The sequence below is a fragment of the Gossypium raimondii genome, chromosome 7 (assembly GCF_025698545.1).
Source record: "Gossypium raimondii isolate GPD5lz chromosome 7, ASM2569854v1, whole genome shotgun sequence".
NCBI lineage: Eukaryota > Viridiplantae > Streptophyta > Magnoliopsida > Malvales > Malvaceae > Gossypium > Gossypium raimondii.
Window position 1 is genome coordinate 3,791,810 of NC_068571.1, and position 27,809 is coordinate 3,819,618.

General features: G+C 31.7%; 2 protein-coding genes, 1 long non-coding RNA gene and 1 pseudogene across 4 annotated transcripts; 2 read left to right on the forward strand and 2 right to left on the reverse strand.

Annotated features, from left to right (window-relative positions):
• The first annotated feature begins 7,361 nt into the window (after positions 1–7,361).
• LOC105766582 (histone H2A variant 1) lies at positions 7,362–9,241 on the forward strand. Its single transcript, XM_012586082.2, has 3 exons — positions 7,362–7,510; positions 7,670–7,799; positions 8,689–9,241. Exons 2-3 carry the CDS (start codon positions 7,680–7,682, stop codon positions 8,983–8,985), a joined length of 417 nt encoding a protein of 138 aa, XP_012441536.1. The 5' UTR covers positions 7,362–7,510; positions 7,670–7,679; the 3' UTR covers positions 8,986–9,241.
• A 2,420-nt stretch (positions 9,242–11,661) lies between these two features.
• On the forward strand, positions 11,662–14,533 carry LOC105766563 (beta-carotene isomerase D27, chloroplastic). The gene is given in 7 exon segments (XM_012586062.2): positions 11,662–12,132; positions 12,227–12,366; positions 12,982–13,074; positions 13,232–13,293; positions 13,562–13,668; positions 14,338–14,454; positions 14,457–14,533. Coding segments are annotated over 7 exon segments (867 nt in total). The 5' UTR covers positions 11,662–11,861.
• On the reverse strand, positions 13,150–18,028 carry LOC105766571 (uncharacterized). 2 transcript variants are annotated; one of them, XR_001125297.2, is made up of 3 exons: positions 17,922–18,028; positions 14,207–14,564; positions 13,150–13,691 (listed from the first exon to the last, which is right to left on the reverse strand). It is a non-coding gene; the product is annotated as an uncharacterized LOC105766571 (long non-coding RNA). The 2 variants fall into 2 exon arrangements; XR_001125299.2 differs by having other exon boundaries at positions 14,207–14,558; positions 17,922–18,016.
• A 5,533-nt stretch (positions 18,029–23,561) lies between these two features.
• Positions 23,562–26,654, reverse strand: LOC105766556 (protein LONGIFOLIA 1-like; annotated as a pseudogene).
• Between the last annotated feature and the right edge of the window lie 1,155 nt (positions 26,655–27,809).

The following is a 27,809-nucleotide window of genomic DNA, read 5'->3' on the forward strand; positions in this document are numbered from 1 at the left end:
TACTATGTTATGATAATGACCCCATAACATATAATAAATAAACCTTAGAATGCTAGTAAAAGGTAAAAAGGAAAAAATATATAGGACAATCCATTATACCTAAACACTAGCCGAAGAATCATTTTTATAGCCAAAAGAAAGAAGAAGACTAGCCTTTTTTTCTAGTGTACCCTAAGACCCTACTCCCTACATAAGAAAATAAGATCAATGTGGTAATAAATTTTTTTATGATGATTGAGTAAGATTTTAGGTTTGAATTTTGTGAATAAAAAAGTTGTAAGAACGTTATTCTCATTTTAAGATTCAATTTGACTCGTGTAATACCCAAAATTTTAGTCTTTGAGAAAGTATAAGTATTTAAAAGTTGGATTAAGTATTGGGAGAGAAAGTATGGATAATGAAATTTAGTAAGTATTAAATTGCAAAAATTTGAAAGATAAAGGACTAAAATATTTTTTATGAATGTGATGTGGATATGTATTGAAATGGAAAGTTGGAAAATCAAGATAGGGGCTAAATTGAATAAAGTGGAAAATTATAGGGACTAAAGTGAAATCTTTCCGTTTTATGGGGGAGGAAACTAGATGCAATTTTTTTTCATTTTTAATTTGTATTTAGGGACATAATGATGAGATTAAAATCCCATAGCTGATAAGGTGGAAAGTTTGGTGGAAATTATTGTTGAAAAGTGTTGACATTTGATTGGAAATTGAAAATAAAAGGATGAAATTGAAAGAAAAAGAAGAGTGATATTTATGATTTGTGAATAAAGTGAATATGTGAAACAAAAATGTCATGAATGCGTTTATGTGGTTCAAAGTGAATAAATAATATGATACAAAGTGATATTTCAAGTATGTTATATGAAAGTGATATGTGAATAAATGGCTTGATGAACTCAGAGGGAATATGATATATGATAATTAAATGATTTTGAAGTTGTGTAGGGTTGGGGGTTTGAATAGGAACCAGGTTGGTGATACGGGGGTTCGAAGGGGATTAGGAGAGGAAGTATTGAGTTATGTGATAAGTTTACTAGAGTTCTCATATATTTCTCTGGAGTTTCCATTATCAAAGTTTCGTTATAGGGTGGGGGTTCATGTTCGGCCTGAATCTTTGCAATGTATCGAAATTATTGAACTCCTCTAAAACTCATTAAGGGCTGCAGAAGTGATACGTGTTTTAGTAATACATGTGAATTAAATGTTAAATGAAGTATGTGAATTAAGTGTTTATGTTATGTTTGCGATATGAGAAAAAGATCTTGATATGTGAATCTAAAAGTTGCTTAGTGACCATACGTTTTAAAGTAAAAACTATAAGTTATAAAGTTAATTTAAACGATTTATGTTTTGGAAAATGAATTAAAAGTTTAAGTATATTATGTGAATAAATGTTATTAAAATTAATTAAATTGTATACATATAAAATGGTAAGATAGAATTCAATTGAGTACTTACTAAGCTATTCACATAGCTTAACACGTTTGTTTAAACATGTGGGTGAAAGAAGGTAGATTGAAGATACGAGAAAGATTTCTTCATAAAGATCACATCAGCTCTCAAAGTTTCAAGACTCTTTTAATATATGATCTTGGACTATGTAAGTTTATTCATTAACTTTCCCTCAAAAAAAGTTATTCATTAACTTTGTAAGGATGTTTGTTATTATGGAAATTGATCCTTTTATTGAGAATTTAACTGGTAGAAGAGTGATTCTCGTGTTTGATATATTAAAAGTAATAAATATAAAATTTATACATGAATTTTGGTCTAATGTACAATTTGATATATGAACTTTGATTTTGTATAATTATATACATTAAGCTTGAATTACGATTCGTATGTATACATGAAACTTTGATTTTTATTAAATTGTATAAATTTAAATAAATGAATACATACAAACAAACATACATACATACATACATACATACATACATACATACATACATACATACATACATACATACATACATACATACATACATACATGCATACATGCATACATGCATGCATACATGCATACATGCATACATGCATACATGCATCCATACATACATACATACATACATACATACATACATACATACATACATACATACATACATACATACATACATACATACATACGTTTATTTTCATATTGTATTAATATAATTATTTGTATATGTTATATAATATAGTGCTAATTCGATAATGTCGTTAGTAGTTTTTGAAAACTGAATCAAATCAAATTTTCATGTATAAAATTACAAAATCAAAGTTCACGTATGACATTGTACGTTGGATCAAAGTTCATGTATACTTTTGGTATTTCTCCCTCTGCTAAAAACTATGAACTTTCCTAATAATGCGATTCCTTTAAATATTTGTGGGAAAGTAACTTTCCCATATATGTTAAAGTTTATAGGCATTGCAATTTTTACGGTAATCTTGCTATATGTTCTAATTATATCTAGGTTTTTTGATATAATATCTAAATTTATCCATATTCTTTTTCTAACCCATAAATAGGAGGATATCACGCTTCAGCGCACTCGAACTCACGTCCTCCTGTATGAATAACAATGTCCATACCAATTGAGTTAAGAACTTTTACACCTTTTTTATCATTGTTTGTAAAGATGTTGATAGCCCCACGGTGTCGGAAACAAAATCTCCATCATCCTATATTTAGATTAATAAATTTTAAAATATAATTTTAATTGAAATGATAAAATTCAACCATTAAAAATTATAATATTTTGGTTTCAAATTTTATTATATAATTTTTAAAAAAATTATATAAAATATAAAAGTATTCTCAAAATAATATTTATTATGTTGTAAAATTAAGATTCTTTCAAGAAATTCTTTCTTGAATTGATACTTGGTCGATGGATAACACCAATTCAATAAGAATCTTAAATATGAGTATAAATGTATTTGTGATAATTTGTGTGTGTGTGAGATTAAATTCTTTGATTAAAGTTGCATAATTTCATCATTTCATGAGTACAATTTGAAAAGAAGAAAGAAAAAGAAAATGCTAATCAAATCACTTTATTTGGTCCCCCACATAGGCTAAACTCTTTTGAAATTTGGTATTTGATTCTTTTTAGTTAACAAATATATAGTTTGTACATGATGTAATGTTATTAACTAATAGTTAAGAGAATGGCCCATGGGCCAAATTATATGGGTGGGAGTAAAGAAACAAATTAGGTCTAAGAAATTCGATAATCGAGTTCATAAGTCGTATATTAAAGTTCGTAACGAATATATATAGAGTGCCTTATGGTGGTCAACTGATTAAGTGTAGTTCGTGTAATCCACTTAAACTGACTCGATTTGTGGAACATATGTAGAAGTTCATCTATTTGAAACCTTGGTGGCCCAGTAAAACATTTTAATAAAACTATAGTTACCATGATTAATGTAAATATTAAGGAATAAAATTATATAGAGTTTAAATCCCTTGGGACTCTCATTTTGTAGATAAGCACTAATTTCAACTGTTGTTGTGATTTCATCTATACCATTGGATTTGGGGGAGCTTAACTATAAACAGGACCCTTTCCTTTTATTTTGTAATCATCCATTGTATTTCATTCATAGTAATTAAATATATTTGAGAGTATGTACTCAAACACCTTATGTGTATTATTTTCTTGTGAATTTTTTAATTCTTTCGTTACTTCTTCGTTTTAAGTTTGCTTCTGCTTTATATTCAGTGCCTTTGGAGAATTTTCATTAAGAATTCTCACTTTCAAAAGTAAGATTGATTTAAACGGATTTGAAACTAAAATATTGCCTAAGGCCACAAAGTCTGTGAAACTAAAATTCTAGTTAAAAATATGTAGTTTGGACATGATGTAATGTTATGGGTTAAAAATTATTGGGCTCTTAAATGTAATAATCTCATATTTATTCTCTTTTCTACCTATAAATTCTAACACATACAATCTAAATAGAAATAAGAAACTCTAGGAAAACAATAATTCAAACTATATTTATATTATCACTTTTTTAATTATATTTTTAAAATTTTGTTTTTCATAAAATTTCAAATTACTTTAATTCTTCTCATACCATTCTTGTAATGTCATTTTTTTAATTTGATATTTTAATAATTACCTTTTAATATGTTTTTTTAACTAATAAACTATATGTTAATTATTTTTATAGATCATCCAACCATTGCACCAATATATCTGGCACTTAGTGCCTATTCGGAATGCTTGAAGAAAAAATTGCACTCCGCGCCTCATCGATATGAACCGAAGTATAATATTGTATATTAATCCTATGGCATGCCAACTATATCTTACTCTGTCAACTAATAATGTAACCATTGATTCTAACACACACGCCCGCATATATATATTCATGGTCACATATTATAATTTTATGTAATACTCATTTTTACCATGCTCGTCGCTATCCAATCCACAACATTTCACATAAACCAAATCATGAGACAAGTAGAATTCTTACCTCAAATAAACTGGTTTGTAACAAATCATGTATGTATGTATGTATGTATGTATGTATGTATGTATGTATGTATGTATGTATGTATGTATGTATGTATGTATGTATGTATGTATATGTGTGTGTGTGTGTGTGTGTGTATTGAACTCAAATCATTAAAGTACAAATCGTATACATTACTCATCTACGACTCTTGCATTTCCTTTCTCTTGATACGACCCGACGTTGTCTTTAGCTACGTTCGATAATTCAATCATAAAAATGATGTTAGATTCCACTCATTCACATAAATATATATAATCAAACATATTTTGCATTTTATTCATTGCAGTAATTATATATGAAGTACTTATATTTTTCGTTATTTAGCATCAAATCAAAATCTAATTTCATATCCTTTCATTAGGGCTTTGTACTTTTAATCCATAGCATAATTTTATGAAATTTTCAATTTATTTAATTTAGCCTCTAATGTCACAAAATTAGTTATCAAACCTTTGGATAATTGCTAACTATGTCCTCAAGCATTTTTTAATTTAAAATTCAATAGCAATTGGACTTTTATAATTTCGTCCCTAAACTTTAATTAATGATCTTTCTTGGTTAAATTGTTAAATCTATCTTTAATATTATTCATACTAACTCCTTAAAGATTCTATTTTATCCTTACAAACTCGATTTACGAAAATAGGATTTCAAAACCGCATTTTTTAACATTGTCTAAAATTGGGTCATTACACCCTTTAGCAATGCTATGACAGACTTTGAACTCTCATTTAAAAGTTGGATTTATCTTTTGAATTATCTTGAGTAATTATCTCACAAAACCCTTCATAAACAAGTCTCTGAATAGCTTCAAATACTTTAATCAGGATAAGGATAATGGTAAGAATAAGAAACTTCTAGCTCAAACTCTTCTCATTCAAGTTAGTCGAATGGATGAGGATGATTAATCCATATTCTATAGGGTCATGGGCCGCAGATCAAAGCCTGTGACGAATGTACACAAAGTATCCCATAGAGGTCAATTGATTAAATGAGGCTCATTTGACCCACTTGAACTGACCTGATTCGTGAAACACATGGAGAAACCCATCTACTTGAAGCCTTTGTGGCCCAGTGAAACACTCCAATAAAACTAGAGTTACCAAGGTAATTATTGTAAATCCTAAGGGATAAGATTATATAGAGTTTAAATCCTTAAGGACTCTCATATTGTCAATAGACACTAATCTCAATCATTGATGTAATTCGATTTATACTGTTGGATCTGAGGGAATTCAACTATAAATAGAGATTTCCCCCTCATTTGTAATTATTCCACTCTTTGAGTTAAAATAATACTTTTGAGAGCATTAACTTAAACACTTGGTGTGCTATTTTTTTCTTGTGACTTTTCTATTCGAATTCAAGTTCCTTAGTCTTTTCGATTTTGTTTCCGCTTTATTTTCAGTGCCTTAGATAATTTAAGTGAGGATTCTAGTTTTTTGAGAGTATGGTTGACTTAGGCGAATTTGAACCTAAGAAATCGCCTAAGACCACATGATTCGCTAGACTAAAGCTCTAGACTCGTAACACTAGCTCAAAATTCATCGATTTAATGAGATGTAATCAAGGCTCATGTAATAGTTAAACATGTCAACTACATAACTTTGGTTGCACCATAATTATTGTTGTATTTATTGTTTGAACATCAAGTGAAACAAGCAGTCAAAATTTTCAACAAATTGAGTTTTACATAGGCAACAGAAAAATAAAATTACATTGCCGCCACACATGCATCGATTTGCCACTTATAGTCTGCTTGTAACCAAATTAACTGCTGTCAACTTTTAGTTGCAGCGAATAACAATGAGTTAATAGTGTTATTAATTTAATCCAAAATGAGACGAATTTAAAATTCTAAAGAGTAGAGGGACTGAATGCAAATTTATACCAAAGATTCTGAGTTGTTGTTTGACGCGTGAACCACTCTAGGACGAAAAAAAAAAAACTATTAAAATAGTCACTTTTGTTTGAAATGTTACGTTTTAGTCACTTATGTTAGCGTGTTATAACATTTTAGTCACTGAGCCGTTAATTGCAGTTAACGGATTAATGGTAAGTTGACGTGGCACGTTAAACCATCATTTCAAACAAAAAATTTAGTTTAAATTATACAATCAGTCTCGTAATTTTTTTGTTTTATGTTATTTTAACTTTCCTTTTTTTCTCTTTATTTTTCATTCACTTGTGCTTCTTCATCTGTTTTCCTCCTTTCTCCATATCTTTTAATGTAGTTTTGTTTTATGTTTTCCATTTGTTAAAATTAAATGGGAAGAAGAAAAGGAAAAATAAAGAAATAAAAAGAAAAAAAATTAAATTGTTCAAAAAAGAGAGAGTATAGGGACTAGTTTTAACAAATAGAAAATATAGAAAAATTACGTTAAAAGAGATGGAAAAGAGAGAAATATAAGAGAATGAAAAATAAAGAAAAGAAAGAAAATTAAATTGCTCAAAATGAAAACATATGGAGACTAATTGTATAATTTAACCTAAAATTTTTGTTTGAAAATGATGATTTAACGTGCCACGTCACCTTACGTTGCACCGTAAACGGAAACTAACGACTCAGTGACTAAAATATTATAACACGTTAACATAAGTGATTAAAACGTAATCTTTCAAATATAAATAATTAAAATGTAATATGAGGTAAACAAAAATGACTATTTTAATAGGTTAGAAAAGAAGACCAAGCCCGTTCATTCCATCATGTGGGTCAGCCCGTTCAATCTAATGGGTCATTTGTTTGGACCAACTCGGGATTTTGGGAAAAAGGGAAGGGTATTTTGGTGATTAAAGTTGAAAATCCCATCGAAAATTTTTGAAATGTCGAAATCGATGAAGTTTCCCACCTAAAATTAACCGCCATTTCATTTTCCAGCATTTAAAATGACGACCAAATCTCAAGCTAATTAAAAATCCCTCAAAAACTCTTATTCTATTCTTTCTTGTTTTCACAGTTTCTTCACTCACTGGCCCAAGTCTCTCAGGTCTCTCTTTCCTCCATCTTTTATTTCCCTTTAATACATTATCAATTCAATTTTATAAACGTTTTTGAGAATTTCTTTGACTAGATCTGATTAGTATTTAGCAGATCTGGGTTTTAGTGATGTTTTGTACGAATTTAAATTTAAATGTTTTTTTTATAGGTGAACGGAGATGGCAGGAAAAGGTGGAAAGGGGCTTTTGGCGGCGAAAACAACTGCAGCTAACAAGGACAAGGACAAGGATAAGGACAAGAAGCGTCCGGTTTCTCGTTCATCTCGTGCTGGAATTCAGGTGATTCTCAAAATTTATCATCATTTACTTGGTTTTACGCTAAGAAATATAGCATCGTCTTTCTATATCTTTCCATTGTATGTTTTAAATTATACGTGCTTGGTCCCTTTGGGTTCATGAATTGTAGATCAAAATAAAAGGAGTAAATCGGAAATATACGCTTTTAGTTTTATTTTTGTAGGTTTGATAATTGTACATCTTTTTATTATTTCGTGAAATATATTATGAGATAATTTCTCTCCATATTTAGGTATTATATAAGCTTAAAGGCTAAACAAACAACATTTAAAGTTTAAAGTACTTGTGGTTGATGATCGAGACATTTGCAAGTTGCTCATTTTTTTGTTAAAAGGGCCAAATTTTAGATCTTAATAGTTTCTTTGAAGATGCTGGACTTGTCCTTATTGAGATTAGAGCAGTGTTACAACGGTACTTTTTCACATTTTGTACATATTTACTAGGTTTATATTAAACTTGTGTTTTTTTATGAGAATGTTTGAAATGCAAAAACAAAGAATAATCTATTTTTATTTTCGTATATGGGTTTTCAATGATTTGTTGTTCTTGTTTGTCGTATAGAAAAATATAAGTCTAGTTTGTAGAAAATTTAGAAGCTAGGTTGAATTTGAGCGAGTCTTTAATCTTTTGTTTTGCCCTATGTCCTTTGTTTCATTTCTCTTCTCTCTAAAGTGTTTTATTGCATTGGTTGGTACTAAGATGAACTTGATGAATCTGTCAGCTAAGTATCTATATATTGTGTAGCTGACTATCTTTGACTAATATGTTCATGTGTACTTGGTTAATTGCAATGTAAGTCTTGGTTGTAGCCGTATGCCTTTTTCTCTCAACAACACCAACCCTTTATACACTTCATTTGTGTTGATATTAGTTCCCAGTGGGTCGTATCCACCGTCATCTCAAGTCTAGGGCATCTGCAAATGGGAGAGTTGGGGCCACAGCGGCTGTTTACTTGGCCTCTATTCTTGAATACCTGACAGCTGAGGTTCTTGAGTTGGCTGGAAACGCAAGCAAGGATCTGAAAGTGAAAAGAATCACCCCAAGGCATCTGCAGCTGGCTATTAGGGGGGATGAAGAGCTTGATACCCTCATCAAGGGTACCATTGCTGGAGGTGGTGTCATCCCTCACATTCACAAGTCTCTAATCAACAAAACTACCAAGGAGTAGTAGTAATGTCTGATTTTAAACTAGATGTTGACTGTTGTGTACTTTTTATCTGTTATGTCAGTGTGTTATTTGTAGGCTTTGTTTTATCTGTCTAGAACATCTGGTCAGTATATAAGTTGTAGTAACACTCTAGGTTCTTGCCTTTGAACTTATATCTTTGTTTAGGGTAGGGATGATGATGATGTTTTGTTGGATACTTTTTAACTGTGGTTTTCCTTAGATATTTTTATCACCTTCTGGCTGTGAAGTTCTAATATTTTTGCATTTCAGCCTTTGCTCTTTTGTTTAGTTGCATCCTACTGCATGGCATGGTCACTCATTTTCTTTCATATATTCACCATGTAAGCAATTTTTGAGATTAAATTATGTAAATGTGACAGTAGGTGATATAGATGTGTTTAGTTAATTTTAAGTGAAAGGTTTGATGGCCAAGTAAATAATTTAAAAAGCTTGGCCAATTTTGGTAAAGTTAAGGTATTTTTTATAGTTTACAGAGATTAATATTTTGGAAGTTTATACTTGTGTTTTGTACTAATATTATTTTTAAGATTTGAAAATAGGTTTCTTTGAGTGTAATGTTGGGTGATTTATAACGATTTTAAAATTAGATCTATTGTTGAATCCATCAAGCCATCAATTTAATTGATTTGATTCAATAAATTATTAAAAATTATAAAAAATTAATTTAATTGATTTGATTGAATAAATTATTAAAATTATAAAAAATGATTTAATTGATGATTAAATAGATTTTAACTTGTAAGTGCTATGTTTTATATGAAATGCTTTTTTTAATTATAGATTTTGACAGTTTAAAATTAATATGGTCCAAATATTATAACTTGTTTGATAGGATGATGAGATTTGGCTTCTCAACTAAAATTTTAAGTAAATTAAAAAATATATTTTTTATTTCATTGAAATACATAGAGGTATTTAAGTGGTTGGTTCGGTTATTAATTAAATCAATTAATTGAATTGTATAATTTATTAATCGTTAACTGAATTAAAATTTTTCAAAAAAATTAATCAATTGAAATATTTTGGTTAATTTGGTCGATTAATTGAATTGATCAAAATTTGTTTGTTTTTGTCTTTTGGTTATAAAAAAGTATAAAACATATAAAAAACATATTGAAATTAACTAAAATATATGTTTTTGTCTTGGAAGTTAACCAAATTAACCGGAATTTTATGTCTTGAAACATTATATAAGTCTTGAAATTAACACATAATATTAATTATTAAGTTCGATTAATTATCCGATTTCAAACTAAATTAACCGATAATTGAAATTTCAAAAAATCATTAATTGAACTCTGACCAAACTAAATTCGACCACCGGCCGATTAATCGAATTAAATCGATTTAGTCGATGAATTCAATTTTAATCGAAATTTGAACACCTCTATAAATACAAATACAATTATTTATCTAATTTTATATTTTTGTTAGCCTAGTTGGACTTGGGTGCTATTATCCAATTTGAAAGTTGTCTTTACTCCTTATAGCTGCATAAGCATCTACAAAATTGCGTTCTTCATAAAGATTCCATATTTCTTTCATTTATGTACACATTCAAGCTTTAGAAGCCTAAATTTTGGACAGGTCTCATTAAAATATGCATCAGTTCATCAAATTTGATATTATATTTTAAAAATTAACAATTAAGTCCTCTTGGTTTTTTTATAATTTAAAAGTCTTAGTTTAGTTATTAATGATAGTATTTCTTATTAAAATTTGTCAACTTGATATATTGGGTAAAAGTACCATGGAAGCCCTTGTATTATGACTCGAATTGCATTTTGTCCCTTCTAAAAAAATGAGCAAACTAATCATTGTACGTTAGATCAAAGAGCAAATTGATCTTGTTAAAAATCCCATCTATTTTTACTATAAAAAACTGGTTTTAGTATGTTAGTATAAAGTACATGTGGCACACCACGTATAATTGTTTGGTTATTCCGTTAACCATGTTAGCTTTTTTCTTTTTAGTATTAACCAAGGTATCCACAATCAACAACGGCTAATTAATTCCCTCATCGTGGGTACTCTCTGAAGAGATGAATGGTTAACCATAATATGCTCCAATCCATTGAGCGGGGATCAAACGCCTGACCACATGGTTAAGGGACAATGTGAGCAACCACCACACCCTATGATTTAGTTTTTAATGGTAGAAATTGATGATATTTTTAAAAGAAATGACTAGTCTGCTCTCTGATCTAACAGACAAAGATTAGTTTCCTTATTTGTTTTAGTAAAAGAGATAAAATGTAATCTGACTCCTAATACAATGATTTCCATAATATTTTTACATGACATATTGATTAAACTATATCCTCGTATGACACGATTTACCAAATCCAAAATTTTGTCAAAATTAATGAACTTATATCATTTAACCTTTTTGATAAATAAATTTGGACCAAGCAAATTGAGATCCACATACTAATTTTGGGGCTTGAATTGAATTACTTGGCCTAGGAAAAAAGGTGGCCACTGGTTTTTTGTAAATAAAACGACATAGCTGAAGTGATATTGTGAAGCATTGAAATTTTCAATTTTTCCACTGAAAATAAAAACAAAACGTCACTAAAAAACAGCATTAAATCTCCACTTGTACTACTGGTATTGTTAAGAGCTCAGCATTTGTATTTCCCCCAATACCAACAAAAGCTTACCACCAAAAACAGCATCTTTAAACACCACCTTGTGGTTATCTAAGTATTGCGAATCCCAAAAAAAAACCCATTAAATATATCCCCTTGTTTATGTGTATATGTATATATATAGCCTTTCTCCAATATGCTTGACATGCACATTTTGTTGTTATATGCTCTAACCTTCCTCCTCCATTCATACAAATTTCATTAATGGAAGCTAAGGTAGTTTTACAAAGCAGGACTCCAACGGGGACGTCATCGCGGGGAGTAAATAAACAGCGATGTTCTCCGGTTCGGGCAGTGCTAGCGAGGCCGGCTGAAAGCATAGTCGGAAGTGGAACGAAGGAGAGGTTGAGGTTGAAGTTAAAGCCTGCAGATAGCAAACGTGAGGTAGCACAGGACAGCAGTAGTTTCCATAATGATAACTGGTTTGATCTATGGGCTATTAATTATCTATCCCAGAGTTTACAAGCTGCAACAGGTTTCATTTCCATGTGGATACCACGATTTTTTTGTTCTATGGGAAGGTGATCAGAAAAAAGAAATGTTGAAAATGTGTGTGTATATATATGCAGGGGTAAAGAGCATGTTGAGTGGGTATGAGAGCTTGGTAGAGACAACAGCAATGATGTCCAAGAAATTTAATACAAAAACACAACAGGAGCTTGTCATGCAAGTTCTTGACACCGCCATCCCCAAGCTCATTCTAAACATGGCAAGTTTTATTCCTTTCTTTTTGTCATGCTAAATGCATTACAGCATGCAACTCATATGAGTTCTTTTACCAAACAATGGCGTCCAAGGATAAACCTAGAAAAGTGATGTTTGCATGATAATTTACGTGTTCATACATTATATAACCTTGTCTTGGGTGTTTTTTTTAATGAAGGGTAAATGGTATATTGGTAAAAGTATCATGAAGGCTTTGTACTAGAAGTTAAATTGCATATTGCCCCTTCTACTAAAAAAATAGACAAATTAATCCCTCTACATTAGATCAAAGAGCAAATTGATCTTTTTTGTTAAAATTTTCATCAATTTGTATTGTTAAAAACTGACGTGATTAACGGAATAATTAGATAGTGACATGTGGTGTCCCACGTATATCTCATGTTAATATACAAAGATCAATTTTTAACAGTAGAAATGAAATAAATTTCTAGTAGAAGAATCGATTTGCTTTTTGACCTAATGTACATGGACTAGTTTATCCATTTTTTTAAGTAGAGAGCAAAATTCAATTTGACTTTTAATAGAGGGAGCCAAATGATACTTTTACCTGGGATATTAAATTAATAAGGATGTAAATGATGAGGTGGTGATCTGGCAGATAAAAACGTTGTTACCCCAATCTCAATTCACAAGGGAATATTTCGCCGCCTTCACCACTGTATTTTTTGCTTGGCTCATTGGACCTTCTGAGGTAAGCCTATTAACTTAAACTATATTCCTTTGCTATACTAATTTTTATCCTTTTCAATGTATGCATATAAGGATATAACAAGAAAGCATGCATATATATATATCATTATGAACTTCGTGAAAGAAATCTAACATTCTTATGGAATCAATGCCACAAGGTTCGGGAATCGGAGCTCAACGGAAGAAGGGAAAAGAATGTAGTGTATGTGAAAAAGTGCAGGTAATTATACCAAACCTCTCAATTATGTACAATAATTAGCACTATGGTCTAATCCAAGATGGAGACCCACCTCACCAACTTAAAGAAACTCTCATACGGTAGATAACCTGTTCCAATGATTGTGTGGTGGACTCCCGTTTTTGTCCATTGCTATCCTGAAGGTCATAGTCGTCATCATCATCCTCGTCGGAAATATCAAAATCATCGTTAAACTTTGCATCACCCTTAGATCATCTTGGTAATCCTCTAATATCTGCTTTCTTTGTAGGTTCCTAGAGCAAAGCAACTGTGTAGGAATGTGCATCAACCTATGCAAGATGCCATCTCAAGCCTTTATTAAGGATTCCCTAGGAATGCCACTCAACATGGTTCCAAGTAAGTATACCGTCATTCAGAACCTGTATTTTCATCATTCACATCAATGTTGACGTCGATGATTAAATGAAATAAAACCCAATTTCCTATTAAAGGGAAAAAATGCAAGTATTGAACAGGAAAAAGGGAAAAGAATAATAATTCCAAAGAGTAACAGTGGCTGCACTAGAATGTGGAGGTCATGCTCATTATGTCAAAGAAGGACCCGCATGCTTAAGCACTTAGGGTGCAAAGCTGCAAGTGGACCCATCCAACCTCAACCGAGTGTACTAGCATGTAAAATAACACAAAATGCAATGCATTATGCATATATGAAATCATGATATTAATTCTTATATTCAATCTAGGCCGTAAAACTTGGGCATAACAATCTTATGATTAATTCCATGTATCAACTCGTTAGGAAAGAGGCTCAGTTCTTCTGGTTCCCATGAAGCCAATCATTATTCTACAACCAATTCCGTATAGAATCACAATGTGATTAGAAATTGTATCATTAAAAATATCAAAGTTGAATTTTCTTCACACTTCCACGTACCTATCATTCATGAGAAGCAGAAGATCATTACTATTTACACTCCATTTTAGTTGAGAAGTGGCCATGATAAAGATGAATGAAGCCAATCCATCAGAACAGTTAACAGAAACAGTAATCCACTTTAACTGCAGATTTTGATGATATGAGCTGCGAGATGATTTTCGGTCAGGATCCTCCAACACCAAATGATGATCCGGCGCTCAAGCAGCCTTGCTACAAATTATGTAATAATTTATTTAAACTGCCCTTTCTGTACAACTTCATCTTTTTATTTTTACTCATGATCCTCAGTTTATCATTCTGGTGCATAGTAGAATCTCATATTAGGTCCTCCATCTTGTCCAACTCAATGCTGTTCCTGGCACAAATGAGCTTCCATGAGTGCCTAATATGACAGTGGAAATTGTATTTCTGACCAAAACTATCCTTTTCAAAATATCATATGCAGGTAGGGCAAACCAAAAGCACACAGTGAAGAGCTCAGGCTAATGCAGAGAGGTATAGAGGGATGCTTTCATTAGGGTTTTCATTGATGATAACAGATAACCTGAAAATCTTCACTATTGTTCAATACAAAGATTTGTAAAATACTGAAAGTTTTCTTGTTGGAATTTAGAAACATTTCATCCTACACTATAATTTCTTCAGTGCAACCAGTAAAAGCCTTTTCTTTTCAAGAAACTCAAGACAAACATAGTTCCTAGGAAATTATATGTTGAGGATTTTGGTGAGCTCTTTTCACATTTTAAATAGAGTAACAGTAAAATACTAAATTAATGTCGTGTTTCATAATTCAAACATGAGAATGCAATAAGAGCATTGAACTTGCACATAAACACAAACAACCATACAAAAATAAGTCTAATAGAAAAGGAGCATGTTGCATTTTGGGCAGTAAAATAAACAATACAAAGGCACTGAAAGGGTGTTAAAAAAATGCAGAACTTGGCACAGATCTAATCTTCGATTAAGGTGTGTTAACCAACCTCAAAATATATTCTCTGGTAGAAAGTTGAAACTTAAGTCATAGATAATACTAGTCATATGGCTTGACAGTACAAAAAAAAAAAAAACAAGTAATTTTAGCATTCCAAACTAAGATTTAGCTTACATGCAGATATTATGGCTAAACAAGCAAAGCTTGTAAACAAGATAAATAAGGATAGATATCATAAATGATAGGGACTATTGGTATTACACAAATTGGGAACTCTTTAATCTAAATTATCATTTCTTACTGAAGAGAATTTCATCTTAGAAAATTTATTGCTTAGTGTTTTAAGAAAAGGATTTAGAAGACTATGAACTTTGCAGAAAGAATTTGTTTCACATGCTCAAACAACAATGCCTATTTTAATCCTCCATTAAATCTCAAATCTGCAAGGGAACTCAACCATCCCAGGGATGATAGAAATTATCAATGAATTGCTTCTTTATCACTACACTACTTCTGCTATTAGATCTCTGACAAGTATCATATCACCCTTCAATGTGTAGAAACAGCTTACTTAGCATCTCCCTCACGAACACACTTTTTTGAATGCTCAAAGAATACACTCACCAAGTTGCACATATTAAACTAGAGCACCCCCTCTCTCCAACCCACAAAAAAAGGGGTTCTTGTTAACAGATTATAAAATGGATGATTTTTTTATTCTTAAAACTGTAACAACACTTAGCAAATTCTATAAGCAGAGAAATGGATACACTAGAGGTTTCTTTGAGCTTTTGATGAGGAGTTTGACCATGATGATGTACTTCTACCATTTAATTAACGCTAATGGAAAAGCCAACTATCTTTCCTATTAGGAGAAGTGTTTTTGACTGAAAAATCATTGTAGGCTTTGGGGTCAGCAAGAGTGGACCAGTTGTGTCTCCCACCTTAGGTGCTGCCAAGTGAGCAATCTAAGATTCTGCTTTCCTTTATTTCTGTCTCAATGAGAAAGTGACTGGTAGACCCACCATCCCCTTGAAATTCAGCCGAAAGTTAATTCCCTTCATAATAATGTTTTGAAGTTAATCGGCATTCAAATATGAGACAACAGGAACAAGTGGGTGGACAAAACATATTGGAGACTAGAAAGAAATTTGTGTCACTCTAAGATGACAACGTTTGGATTTCAATAGCACAGAATGTGAACAAGGACTAATATTGGTATCATCAAAATGCCAACCGGGCCTAAGGTATTCAAAAATAGCTAAAAAAACACGGTTTTAAATCTTGGTTGTTGAAGAATGTAGTTACAGGCTGAAATTCCTAAGACTCTGTCATCTAGCTCTCTTGCTAAGTTATTTTAACACTTTAAGAATTCTACTAGATGACCTATATATATTTTTATTCCCTTCTATATTCACAATTCACAAATATAGGGCATAATGTCCCCAAAGCCTCCATATTAAGCAATATGTTACCTAACACATGCTGTCACTTCATGAAACCAAAATCAAATAGTTAATACAAGTACAGACAAACTGATGGTTTTCGGTTTACATAGAACCTTTGATTTATGATGACGATTACTTTGGTTCTTACACTAAGATCAGCGATCCAGGAAATTTAGTTCTTACATACCAAATAAGCAAAAATTAGGATGACCAGAAAGGATTTAAGACAAATGTAGCAAAGGACAGTCAAATTCATAATACCATTTTGGCCAGAAAATAACTACTACTATCTAATATGGCTTCCTATACCTAAAGATTAAGGGAGTGTGAGGTTAAGTGTTAAAGTGGAAAGATGTAAAGAGGGAGTAGAAAAGTGAATAAATTTTGATTATGCTTGGTATGAAAGAGAAGTGAGAGGAAAGAAAAAAGAGATATGATCATTTTCCGTCCTAATGCATAAAAACAAATCATTCCAAATTGGAATGATAAGCGAAGAGGTAATGAAAATGAGATATAAATTAGTTCAAAATTATGCATTTTTCAAAAGTCTCATTTCTTTCCTCTCATTTTTCATCTTTACTACCAAGTGCACCAATAGAAATAAAAAATAAAAAAAATTCTATTTTTCTGTTTTCCATCTTTCCAATTTTCTTTCTAGTTTCCACTCTACCGAACAAAGCCTAATATTTCTTTTTTTTTTTCTTGATAAAGCTTCACCTCCAGCCCCTTCATCACAAATTGCAATGCTCCACACAACTTTAAACATGTTGCCTAATGAACATCCCACATCTAGCCATAAAAAATGCCCCCGAGCTAAAAAAAGCTAGCACTTGCACTAACAACATTCCTAATGGAACAATATCACAATTCACATGCTTGTTTTGATTCCCAGGTGATAACCAGTGATTTAAAATTTCCTTCTTTACTTTAAACAATAAAGATGAGGTCACATTTGGTTCAAAATGACATCAGTTTAGACTGAATTCAGAGCTTCCAATCATATAAAAGTAGAAAGCAATTGATTAGGTCACCATGACCAATTCTCATTATTATAATTATGTCTTCAAAAATCAAAACCCCACATTTTAAACTGCCAAAAAAAAAAAAAACCATTGTAAGGTGTCTTCCAAGAAAAACCCAAAATTGGAATACTTTCAACTTCCCAGTTTCCACTATGTCTGGACTAGAGGCAAAGATGAAAGGAAAAAATGCAAGCAAGTCAAAGAAATCAAACTTTTGGCTAGAACTCTCTAAATGATTATAACTTTAATGATGTAAAAATAATTTTAGAAAAAAGAAACATTGAAAGACGAAATATGAGAAGTAGCACCTTAGACGGAAATCATCGATTTTCACGTTCCACCATTTCCAGCAATACGTCTATGGAAAAAAGAAAAAAAAGTTGTTCTTCATCAGAAACAGCTCGGTGCCATATGGGTCCAATCCAATTTTGTTTTGTGTATTATAACGGGCGTATATGCAACCACCATAGCGCCAATTTGGCCCAAATTGTTTGGATTAAAGTAAACGAAAGCCCAAGTTTCTATGTCCTCCCCAAGAAGCTAAGCTTAGCCTATATAATTTGTTTAACCATGGTCTCAACTCTCTACTTTATGAAAATTAAGAAGTTAGTACGATTGGGTAATACTGTTAAACCTTGCTATTAAATCGTTGGCCTAGAAATTAATTGTTAATAATTTATATGAAATAAATTAGGGAAAAGAACAGCAATTCAAATTCACGTGCTTACCAAAAATTGGCTTAACTTTTAATTTTCTTAAAAGTATGAGGTCTAAATTTTGACAAATTAAAGCAGAGGGATTAATTTTTTTAGTTTTTGTAAAGTAAAAGAATGAAATTCATAATTAGACCTTTTAATCGTCGCTCTTTCTTATAAGGCCAAGTATAGGGGCATAAATAAAGTGGCTAGGGGTGAAGCTAGAAATTTTTTTAAAGGAGGTCGAAATTAAGTTGTATATTTTTACGATAGTAAAAATGTAATTTCACCATTTTAATAGCCTATATCTTTATAATTTTAAAGGATTAAATCAAAATTTTGTCATTTTTAGGAAGGCCAAAGCGCAATTTTGCCATCACTAATTTAAACTTTTATAAATTATAAAGGGACTAAAAGAAAAATTTTCCATTTTAAAGGGACCGGGGCCCTTGCCAACCCCCTGGCTTTGCCCCTGAAAGTGCCCACAAGCAGTGGCCTTGGCTCCAAAATGGTAAATTTGTCATTTAGTACCTTTAAAATTCATGAAATTACAAGTTAATCTAATGATGAAATTACACTTTAACCCTTAAAAATATACCACTAATCTTTGGTCCCCTTAAGCAAATTTCTACCCACACCGTTGATAAGTATGATTTTTTTTTGGGTAAACTACACCGTAAGTTACTCTAAAATAGCGTCGTTCCTATTTTGGTTACTTTAATTTTTTTGTTAATTTAATCATTCTAATTAAGATAATTGCTTGAATTTGTCATTGTCGGTAAATTTTCGTTAATCCACTAACGGATTACTAACATGGCATTTTTTTTTTACTTTTGGCTAAAGCTAAAGACCTCTTTATAATTAGTCCAAAACACTTTTTTTTAGTTATTTGTAATATAAGACTAAAGTTGGTAAGTTTTCTTTTCCTTCTTCTTCTTCTTGTTTGTTTATTAGGAAAAGTAATAAATAAAAATGAAAATAGTTTTGACTATTTTAAAACAACCTAACCCCACTCTAGTAACTGAGGTCGTTACTTCTTCTATTAGTATTACAAGCGCAGGAAACAAAAATTTAAATACTAAAGCTTCAAAATTTTCATTAGTTAATATTTTAACAATTAAAAAAGAGAGAAAAACTCCCCCAATTTATCTTCAACTCTGTCAATTTCCTTTTAAATTTGAAATTATAAAAAAGCTGAGAATGTGGTTGGGGATCATCTGCGGAATTATCATTTACTAATTGTCCCAATGCTTCTCATATGGCGGAAACGATGTTTTAGATGTCAAAACCTCTTATTTTAATGATATTTTCTTTGTCACCAATCGATACTTTTTTTTGACAATTTTAGTATTTTAAAAACAAAAGTTATAGTAAAATTGTTTATTTTGGTACAAAATGTTGCTAATATGAATTTGATTGTTAAGGCTTGCTTGATTTCTTGGAAAATTGAATTCGCAAGATGAACTTGATTACCAATGGCAAACAACAAAGCTAGAACCAAGAGAAGAGAAATGGTGATGAGGATGTCAAGTTGAGGGTGAGAGTGGGGTTGGGTTGTTTTAAAACAGTCAAAACTATCCTCATTTTCCTTTGTTACTTTTCCTAGGAAACAAGTAAGGAGAAGAAGGGTTTTGGACTAATTATAGAGAAATCCCTAGCTTTAGTCAAAAGTAAAAAAAAAGCCATGTTAGCAATCTGTTAGTGGATTAACATAATTTTTAACGGCAGTGACCAATTCGAACAATTATCTTAATTAGAATGATTAAATAGACAATAAAAAATTTAGAGTGACGAAAATATGAATGACATTATTTTAAAGTGACTTCTCGTGTAGTTTACCATTTTTTTGTGCTAATTAACCTCAAGAGTGAAAATAAATATTGGATGCATAATATTATGGGGACCAAGGTTTTATGAATAATTGCTTTCTCTCGGTATGCAAGCACAACAATTGGTGAGTGATAGATGAAGTTTCATTGTATGGTTCCATCATCCAGCTAAGGATAAAAAAAAATGGATGTAACAATTCAAAATTCAGTGGTGTCAGAAATTACGATTTCAAGATCTTGTTTTCATAAATTGAGTTTGTAAATATTAAATATTAATATTTACATGTATAATGTATTGTTATATTAAAGTTTGGTCTGGTAATTTTACCGAATTAATAGTTAATTAAGGCTTAGGGATTAAATTGTAAAAGTCCAATCGCTATAGATTTTAATTAGGAAATGACTTAGGGACTCAAATAGCAATTATCCAAAGGACCAAAATGGTTATTAAACCATTGTCCTTTTAAAGTTAGTGGAAATGATGATGGATGACTCTTAGTTTAATTAGTAATAAATTAATGTATAAAATGTTTTAATTAATGGTTTGAGAATGGTTAATTAAGTTAGTTAGGCTTGTAATCCTAGTGTAAATAGTTAAGAAAGTGGAAAGAAATCATCTTCATTGCCGTCCACCATTAAAATAATAATAAGAAAATTTCAAGCTTCTATCTTTTACATTTGATTATAAAATTGACTAAGGTAACTAAGCCATTTTCTTTAATTTTATAGATTTTTTATAATGAGAACTTAATTTAGTTTGCCCATGTATTAATTTGATCAATTGGCAAATTTTGGTAAGTTACCATTGTTGAAAATTGAATGATTTAGGTGTGAAATGGTTAGAAATTAAGTTTAGATTATGAAAAGGACTAAATTGTAAAGTTTGATTGATAACTTTGTACATTATGGATCAAATTGAATAAAATATAAAATTTTTATGAAATTTCAGTAGGAATAGAAAATAAGAGGTCTCTAATGAGTAAATATGAATCAGATCCCAATCTGAAGCATTAGATTGAAAGTTAAGTTTGTCTTGGGTTTAAGGACTAAGCTGAATAAATTGGAAAATATGTATGACTTTGAATTTGAATGTGATTTTATATGAAATTTGATACTGTTTTATTGTTGAATTATTATTCATAGCTAAAGACGACACAGGACCATCTAGTGGGAAATGAAATGCGAGAGCCGACGACGAGTGACACGAGTTTTCGGTTTGCATCTCTATGACCCAAGATCAATCTAATTTTGCATATTCATGTTTAGTAATGAGATGAGTATATAATACTTGTATGAGTTAAATTGTGGTGATTGATATAGTAAATCGAGATAGATGATTAAATTGAATAAATTAAAAAATAACATAATTTAATTGACATATGGTACCTGGTATGAAATTGAGTTAAAACATGTTATTGCCTTGATTTGCTACCGTTAAAACATAGTAAGGATTGAGTATAGAGTAATCGAGAGAATTATGAGATTATAAAGATTTGCTATTAGCATTATAAATAAGTGTTGAAATTCTTAATTAAGGATATATGAAACATTTTATCTTTTTCTCCCTTCCTTTATCTTCTTGTATCTACCTTATTCAACCATAATAGTGTGATCTTATTGGATACTTTAATGTTGACAATAACATTAAAAGAATTCTAATGTTATAAAAAGTGAGTGGCATTTAGCGATGCGTCATTGCTATTCAAGTCACATGAAGTCGTGGTTCAGCATGGTCTTTTGTGACAACATTATTATGTAGTACATTCCTTTGTCCTTTATATCTAAATTAAACACAAGTCATGAAATAGTCACACTTGTATAGTCCAATTTCTTGTTTATTGATTCCCGAATAGACTAAGATAAACAAATAGTGTAATATTTCATATAAACTAATTTAAGCATGACCATGCATTTCTAGTCTCACCCGATTAAGAGACCTGGAGTATTACTCCCATTATGTAGGAGAGACAAATCCTATATTGACCACTTACATCCACTACATAGATTGTGACACACTAACATTAGCCTTTATAGTGCAATCTTTTATGAAAGACGTTTGACTGTGTCAAAGCATACGACTCACGATGTTGGAATAATGATGATATCAAGTCTAAGGATCATACATATAATTATGACTATGATAAATGTTATGACTATTACATAATAACTCAAAAAACATTTTCATGGTGGGTTAGTCCAATACATTGTTCTCTAATATGTACTTATGCATTGATTTTAACATCCTTATGTCAATGATAACACTCTATCATCAATCAACTATATAGTAGTCTCAATGCATTATTGTTGTTCAAACCAACAATAATACTTAACTAAGAACATTTACAAATAATTATATTATTCTTAAGAATTTATTCTTACAAAGTTTATTTATTACACAAAATAGAAACTGAAATAATAATAACAACATTTTTATTAATAAATTAGGTAGACAAGTATGCAATTACAACATCGATTGGTTTTAAGCATACTCCAACAATATATATATATATATATATATATAAATGAATTTAATAGTAAAAAATTGTCATTTACCGTAATTCAATTTAAAATTTTAAAAATAGTATAAATGCATAAGATAACAACATCGGTAAAAGAGAAAAGCTGACAGTGACTCAATCATTCTTATGTTTCTTTTTCTTTTGTTTTTAAAGTAAAATAGAGGAAAAATGTGAAAAAATGCTAATTTTCTTAAAGAAAGATCTGATAATGAGAATGAAGTACATTTTATGGTTAGTTAATTTTTTTCAAGAATATTTATAATGAAAAAATTAGTCACTACTACTAATAATACATTGATCAAGACAAAAAAGAAGTTAAAAACACAAATGTATTTTATTCCAAAAAAAACCAATGTATTTTTTATGAGGCAAGAGTCAAGGACAAAATCAAAGAGAAAATTAAGTTACCTATTTTATGTAAGCTAAAATATAATTTTATTATCATATTAGCTTTTAACTTTATAATTTTAAAAATTAAATAAAATTTTATCATTTTTGAGATCAAAATACGATCTAACTATTTTTTAATTTATAATATTTTAGAGTGAAAGTGTTATTTTCTGCTTGGCAGTCCCTGCCCCTCCAGGCGATTTTGTTAGTTATAATATATTTGGATATATATATATATATACACTCTAATTTCTTATGTTTTCTATTTGTAAAAACTAAAGAGAGAAGAAAAGGAAAATAAAAAAATTTAAATTGTTTAAAAATAAAAATATAGAGATTAATTTTAACAAATAAAAATATAAAAAACTACATTAAAAGAGATGATGAAGAAAAGAGAAAACAAAAGAAAAAGCAGAAGAGAATAAAAAAAGAAAAAAAAAGTTAAAAGAATATAAAAGAAAATTTAAATTGCTCAAAATAAAAAATAAAAATATAAAATATAATTTAACCTAAAATTTTGGTTTAAAATGATGATTTAATGTGCTATATCAACTTACCGTTACACTATTAATGACAATTAATAATTCAATGACTAAAATGTTACAACACTTTAACATAAGTGGCTAAAACGTAACATTTTAAACATAAACCTTCTTAAATAAGGAAAACAGCAAAGAAAATAATAATAATAATAATAAAACTCCAATAAAGCGCCTGAAGAATTTTTTTCCCCCTTTTTTTTCATCAGAACACCAGCTGCCTACTAATTTTATTACTTTTCCCAGAAGCAGCAGCGAGATCCCAGATGGTTTCGACGATCAGGTCTTTAAATATTACCCGTTCAATATTGAGGACTGATTCGGACATCTCGATGGGGTAATCTCCCCAACCGTTAATGGCATCCCCTACAAGGTCTTTTCTCAACACACTACAAATTACCTCAAACAAGTCATCCGACGAGTCTCTCTCCCGAATCTTTTGGAATTCAGACCAAATTTGCCGCAATGATGGCTGTTCTCCACACCCTGATTTCGTACTACTTACGAGCTTCCATGCCGACAATTGTCTCTTTCGGTTGAGGATTTCATTGATGGTGTCAAATATAAGCTTTCTTTGGAGTCTAGACACATTGGAGGTGTCTTTACCTTTTAAATGTTGTTGCTTCTCCAGCAACAAGAAGACATCGGAGTCATCAAGCAAGTAATTGGATGCCCTCAGGATATCGAAAATGTATATGAAATCACAAACGTCTGATTTGTCTACGGACTTGGAATCATCGGATGAGATTGCCGCTGGACTCCACGTATCATCTTTTGATTTCAGTATGGGTCATGCAACAAGACAAAGGAGGTGATGTATATACAGTCAAAGAAAAAGATGAAATTCATCATCGTTATCACTCTCTTTCCTACATGTTTACGTTATGAATGAGAAACTATTTGACTCCTCTGTAGTGACAGTCCTAGGCCAAAACTACAATCAAGTCTACCAAATCATAGCAGTACTACTTGCGTCATCATAGTCGAATGCAAAATAATCTAGCAAATCGAAATCAGTTTGTATATTGTTTTCTTACCTTTGAAATCGAAGCTCCGTTTCTTAACTGGGGAAACAGACGATTCATCCTTGTAAAACGACGAGTCAAGTACCGAGGCAGGACTCGACTGCAACTCAGTTGTAGCGACCATCTTTGCAATGCTGTGAAGCAGCTTATCACACCTTTCCAAGAGGCTTCTCCCATCCTTGTATTCCTCCACCTTCGATCTCTGTAAAGAACCCAGAATGTAAATAACAACAAATTACTATAGTTTAAATGGATTACGGTAATTATGCGAAATTGGATGGCGAAATCTCCGCAGTGATTTAGTAATTTACCTCCGTATCGGTTTGAGAAGACGTGCTAATGCTACTCTCTGAAACGGTGGATGTTTCATCCTCCGCTGGAATAAATATGACCTTTTCTTCTTTCTGATAAATCTCAGCCGTTGGTCTCCTGTTACTGGATGATCTATTGGTCGTCTGATCCAATCCGATTTTTCCTACATTAACACGAGGGGACTGAACCGGAGATACTCGTCTCTGCTCTACATTAGCATTCCCTCTCCTCTGCGTTTCAACGCTCAACGGCCTTCTGTTGGGACTCCTCACGCCGCACTCACTCCTTGTAGGAGATATTGAACCCCTATGCTTGCTTTGGTTCCGTTCATTCCCCAGCCGATCACGTCTCGGACTCATCGCCGGCAGAACATCGATACTCGAGTTCCGGTAAGGACCAGGTCTTGACCTATTACTTAAAGGAGGCGAATCGTTGCCAATCCTTCTGACAGCGGAAGCTGGTGATCTTCCCTGTTTGATAATGGGAAGCGGAGATTGTTCATGTTCATAAACAAAGTTTCTCTTATTCGTTTGGTTTGGAGGTTTCTTGCTGTATAACAGGCCTTTGAGTTGCGAAGCTTCTAGGATTTTCTTAAGAATCTCGAGATCTTTTGCCGGCTCATCGATTCCTCTAAGCTTAAGCCGTTTTTCAATCTCACCGTAGATGGAATCGGTTTGCTTTGGCTCGGGAAAAAAGTCGGCTGAATCGAAGAAACATTTCCTTTGGTCTATTCCTCCAACTGGAGCTTTAATTGGTTCAGTTCTTGCGTTTTTCAAGCTTTCCGATCTGTTACCAATCAAATGCTCTTGTTTGGCTCCATTTTCTCTCACTACATTGCACGAAATTTCTTCGTTTTGGAAATTTTGTTGCAGGTTCTGTTTTAAATGGAAATTAACTCCATCAATAAAACGATACTAAAACAGATCTTTGCCTATAGCTTCCGATGCGGATCTTCGGAGCTCCGCATTTCCATTAGGTTCGGGATCTAAATTCGGTAAAGATCCGAGTCCCATGAGCCTCGCGATTACATTAGGCGACCGTTGTTTGTTGTTGTCATCCGCTCCATGTTCTTCGCTGTTGCTTTTGTATTGGTTGGTACGGATCTCCTAAGGCTTGAGGCTTCCTGTAGCATGAGCGACGGCTCTGCTGTCGAGTGAGAGCCTTGGAGCATCTTTGGATAATTTCCACGGTGACCTCGCGCCGCCTTCTTTGGATTCAAAACTGGAGATCACTTTGAACATTCCAGTGACGGTGCTAATCGACCTTGTGGCCACTTCTCTAATTTTCTCGATGATACAGGTGACTCAATTGCCTTCTCTTCCTCTGATGTCGTTTCACTCGCCTGAAAAAAAATAAGGAAAGATAATTAAACATGACCCACCGTAGTAATAAATCTCCCAGAGACCCACATTAAAGAAAAAAAGGTCAACCGGCAAAGGACGGAGACGCTTGGTGGAGTACAAGCATTTGACGGTAAGAATCTGGTGACGATCAAAGATCTGAAGGAAACCAGCCATGCAACCCATTTGTTTCCTAATCTGCTCCTCTAGATTTTGCTCTTGCATTATTCCAGTCGTCATATAAAACAATTCCCTCTCCGTTTTAACTCAATAAACTGATTATCTTTTCATTAAATTTCCATCTTAAGATTCCTCTCCATATTTTTTATATTTCTGATTTTCTCTTTCGTTTCCCTTCCCTTTTTCTTTGTGTCTGAGTGGGGTTGCGACTGCAGTCTATATCTGCATCTCCCGCTTTTCTGGTCTTTTAAAGGGGTGGGTGAAGTTTAGGAAAAGAACACTTGTGGTTAAGGCATGTCGAATGGACTAATTTGCCCTGGCGTTTTAGCTGAATGACAAATTTGTACAAATATTAATTATTATAGTTTAACGACGTATGAGGAAAATTTAGATTATTTCCTATATAAATTATGGGAAACTGGGGGAGTTTTGTAATTTTACTGGACTCGGTTTGTTGCATTATAAGCACAGACCCTGCAGCTGCAGGTAAGCTTCCGTGGGCAATGCTTTCTCCTAACGTGTCATTCATCTGATCCCTTAAATTTCGTGCCTTTGAACGACGACCAAACGCCTTTTATTCTTATCTCCTTTCATTGATTTGGGGTTTACAAATTACATTGATTCTATAGATGTTGGATGTTTGGGTGATTAGGTGAGTGCAGGAGTAGGGTTGGACTGTTGCATATGAATGAAATTAAAAGCCGTCCAAATGGAGAGAATGAAGCTATTAACAGGAATCATATGGAGATAAAATACGGTGCCAGTCTGCAACTAAAAACAGAGAACAAAATGTGGCTTTTACCAATGTAAACCACAGACGTGATAAATTTATAAAGTTACGCCCATTTAATGAGTTGAACGTTAAGATTTTAGAGAAATGGGTAGTTAATTGTTATTGAGTTAGACATTTAATATAAATATAAAAATATATAATTATTATTTAACATATATAATTAATATAATAATTTTTTTATAACATGATATATTTGAGTTGAGTTCGAGTTATAAAATCTTATTTAATGCCCGACTCATATAGAAAACGGGTCATAAATTTTATCTAAGCCTATTTTTAGGGTGAGCCTTCAGGCCTATACAACTATTCGCAATTCAGCCCCATATTTTTTTTTGAATTTCTCGATAGACTCCGGAAATTTGTTAATCCTTACAATTTATTCCTATCTCTTAAATTTTCGGGGTTAGTAAAGATATCTGGGTGTTATAGACGATGTCAAAGATCATATCAGAGTCCAATTTGGGATAGTCTTGTGACATACCTGCAACAACTCAAGTATTTCAAAATTAGTAAGGCAATGTCACAGATCAAGTCAAAATCTAATCTCGGATGATAATGTGATGTATTTTCTACA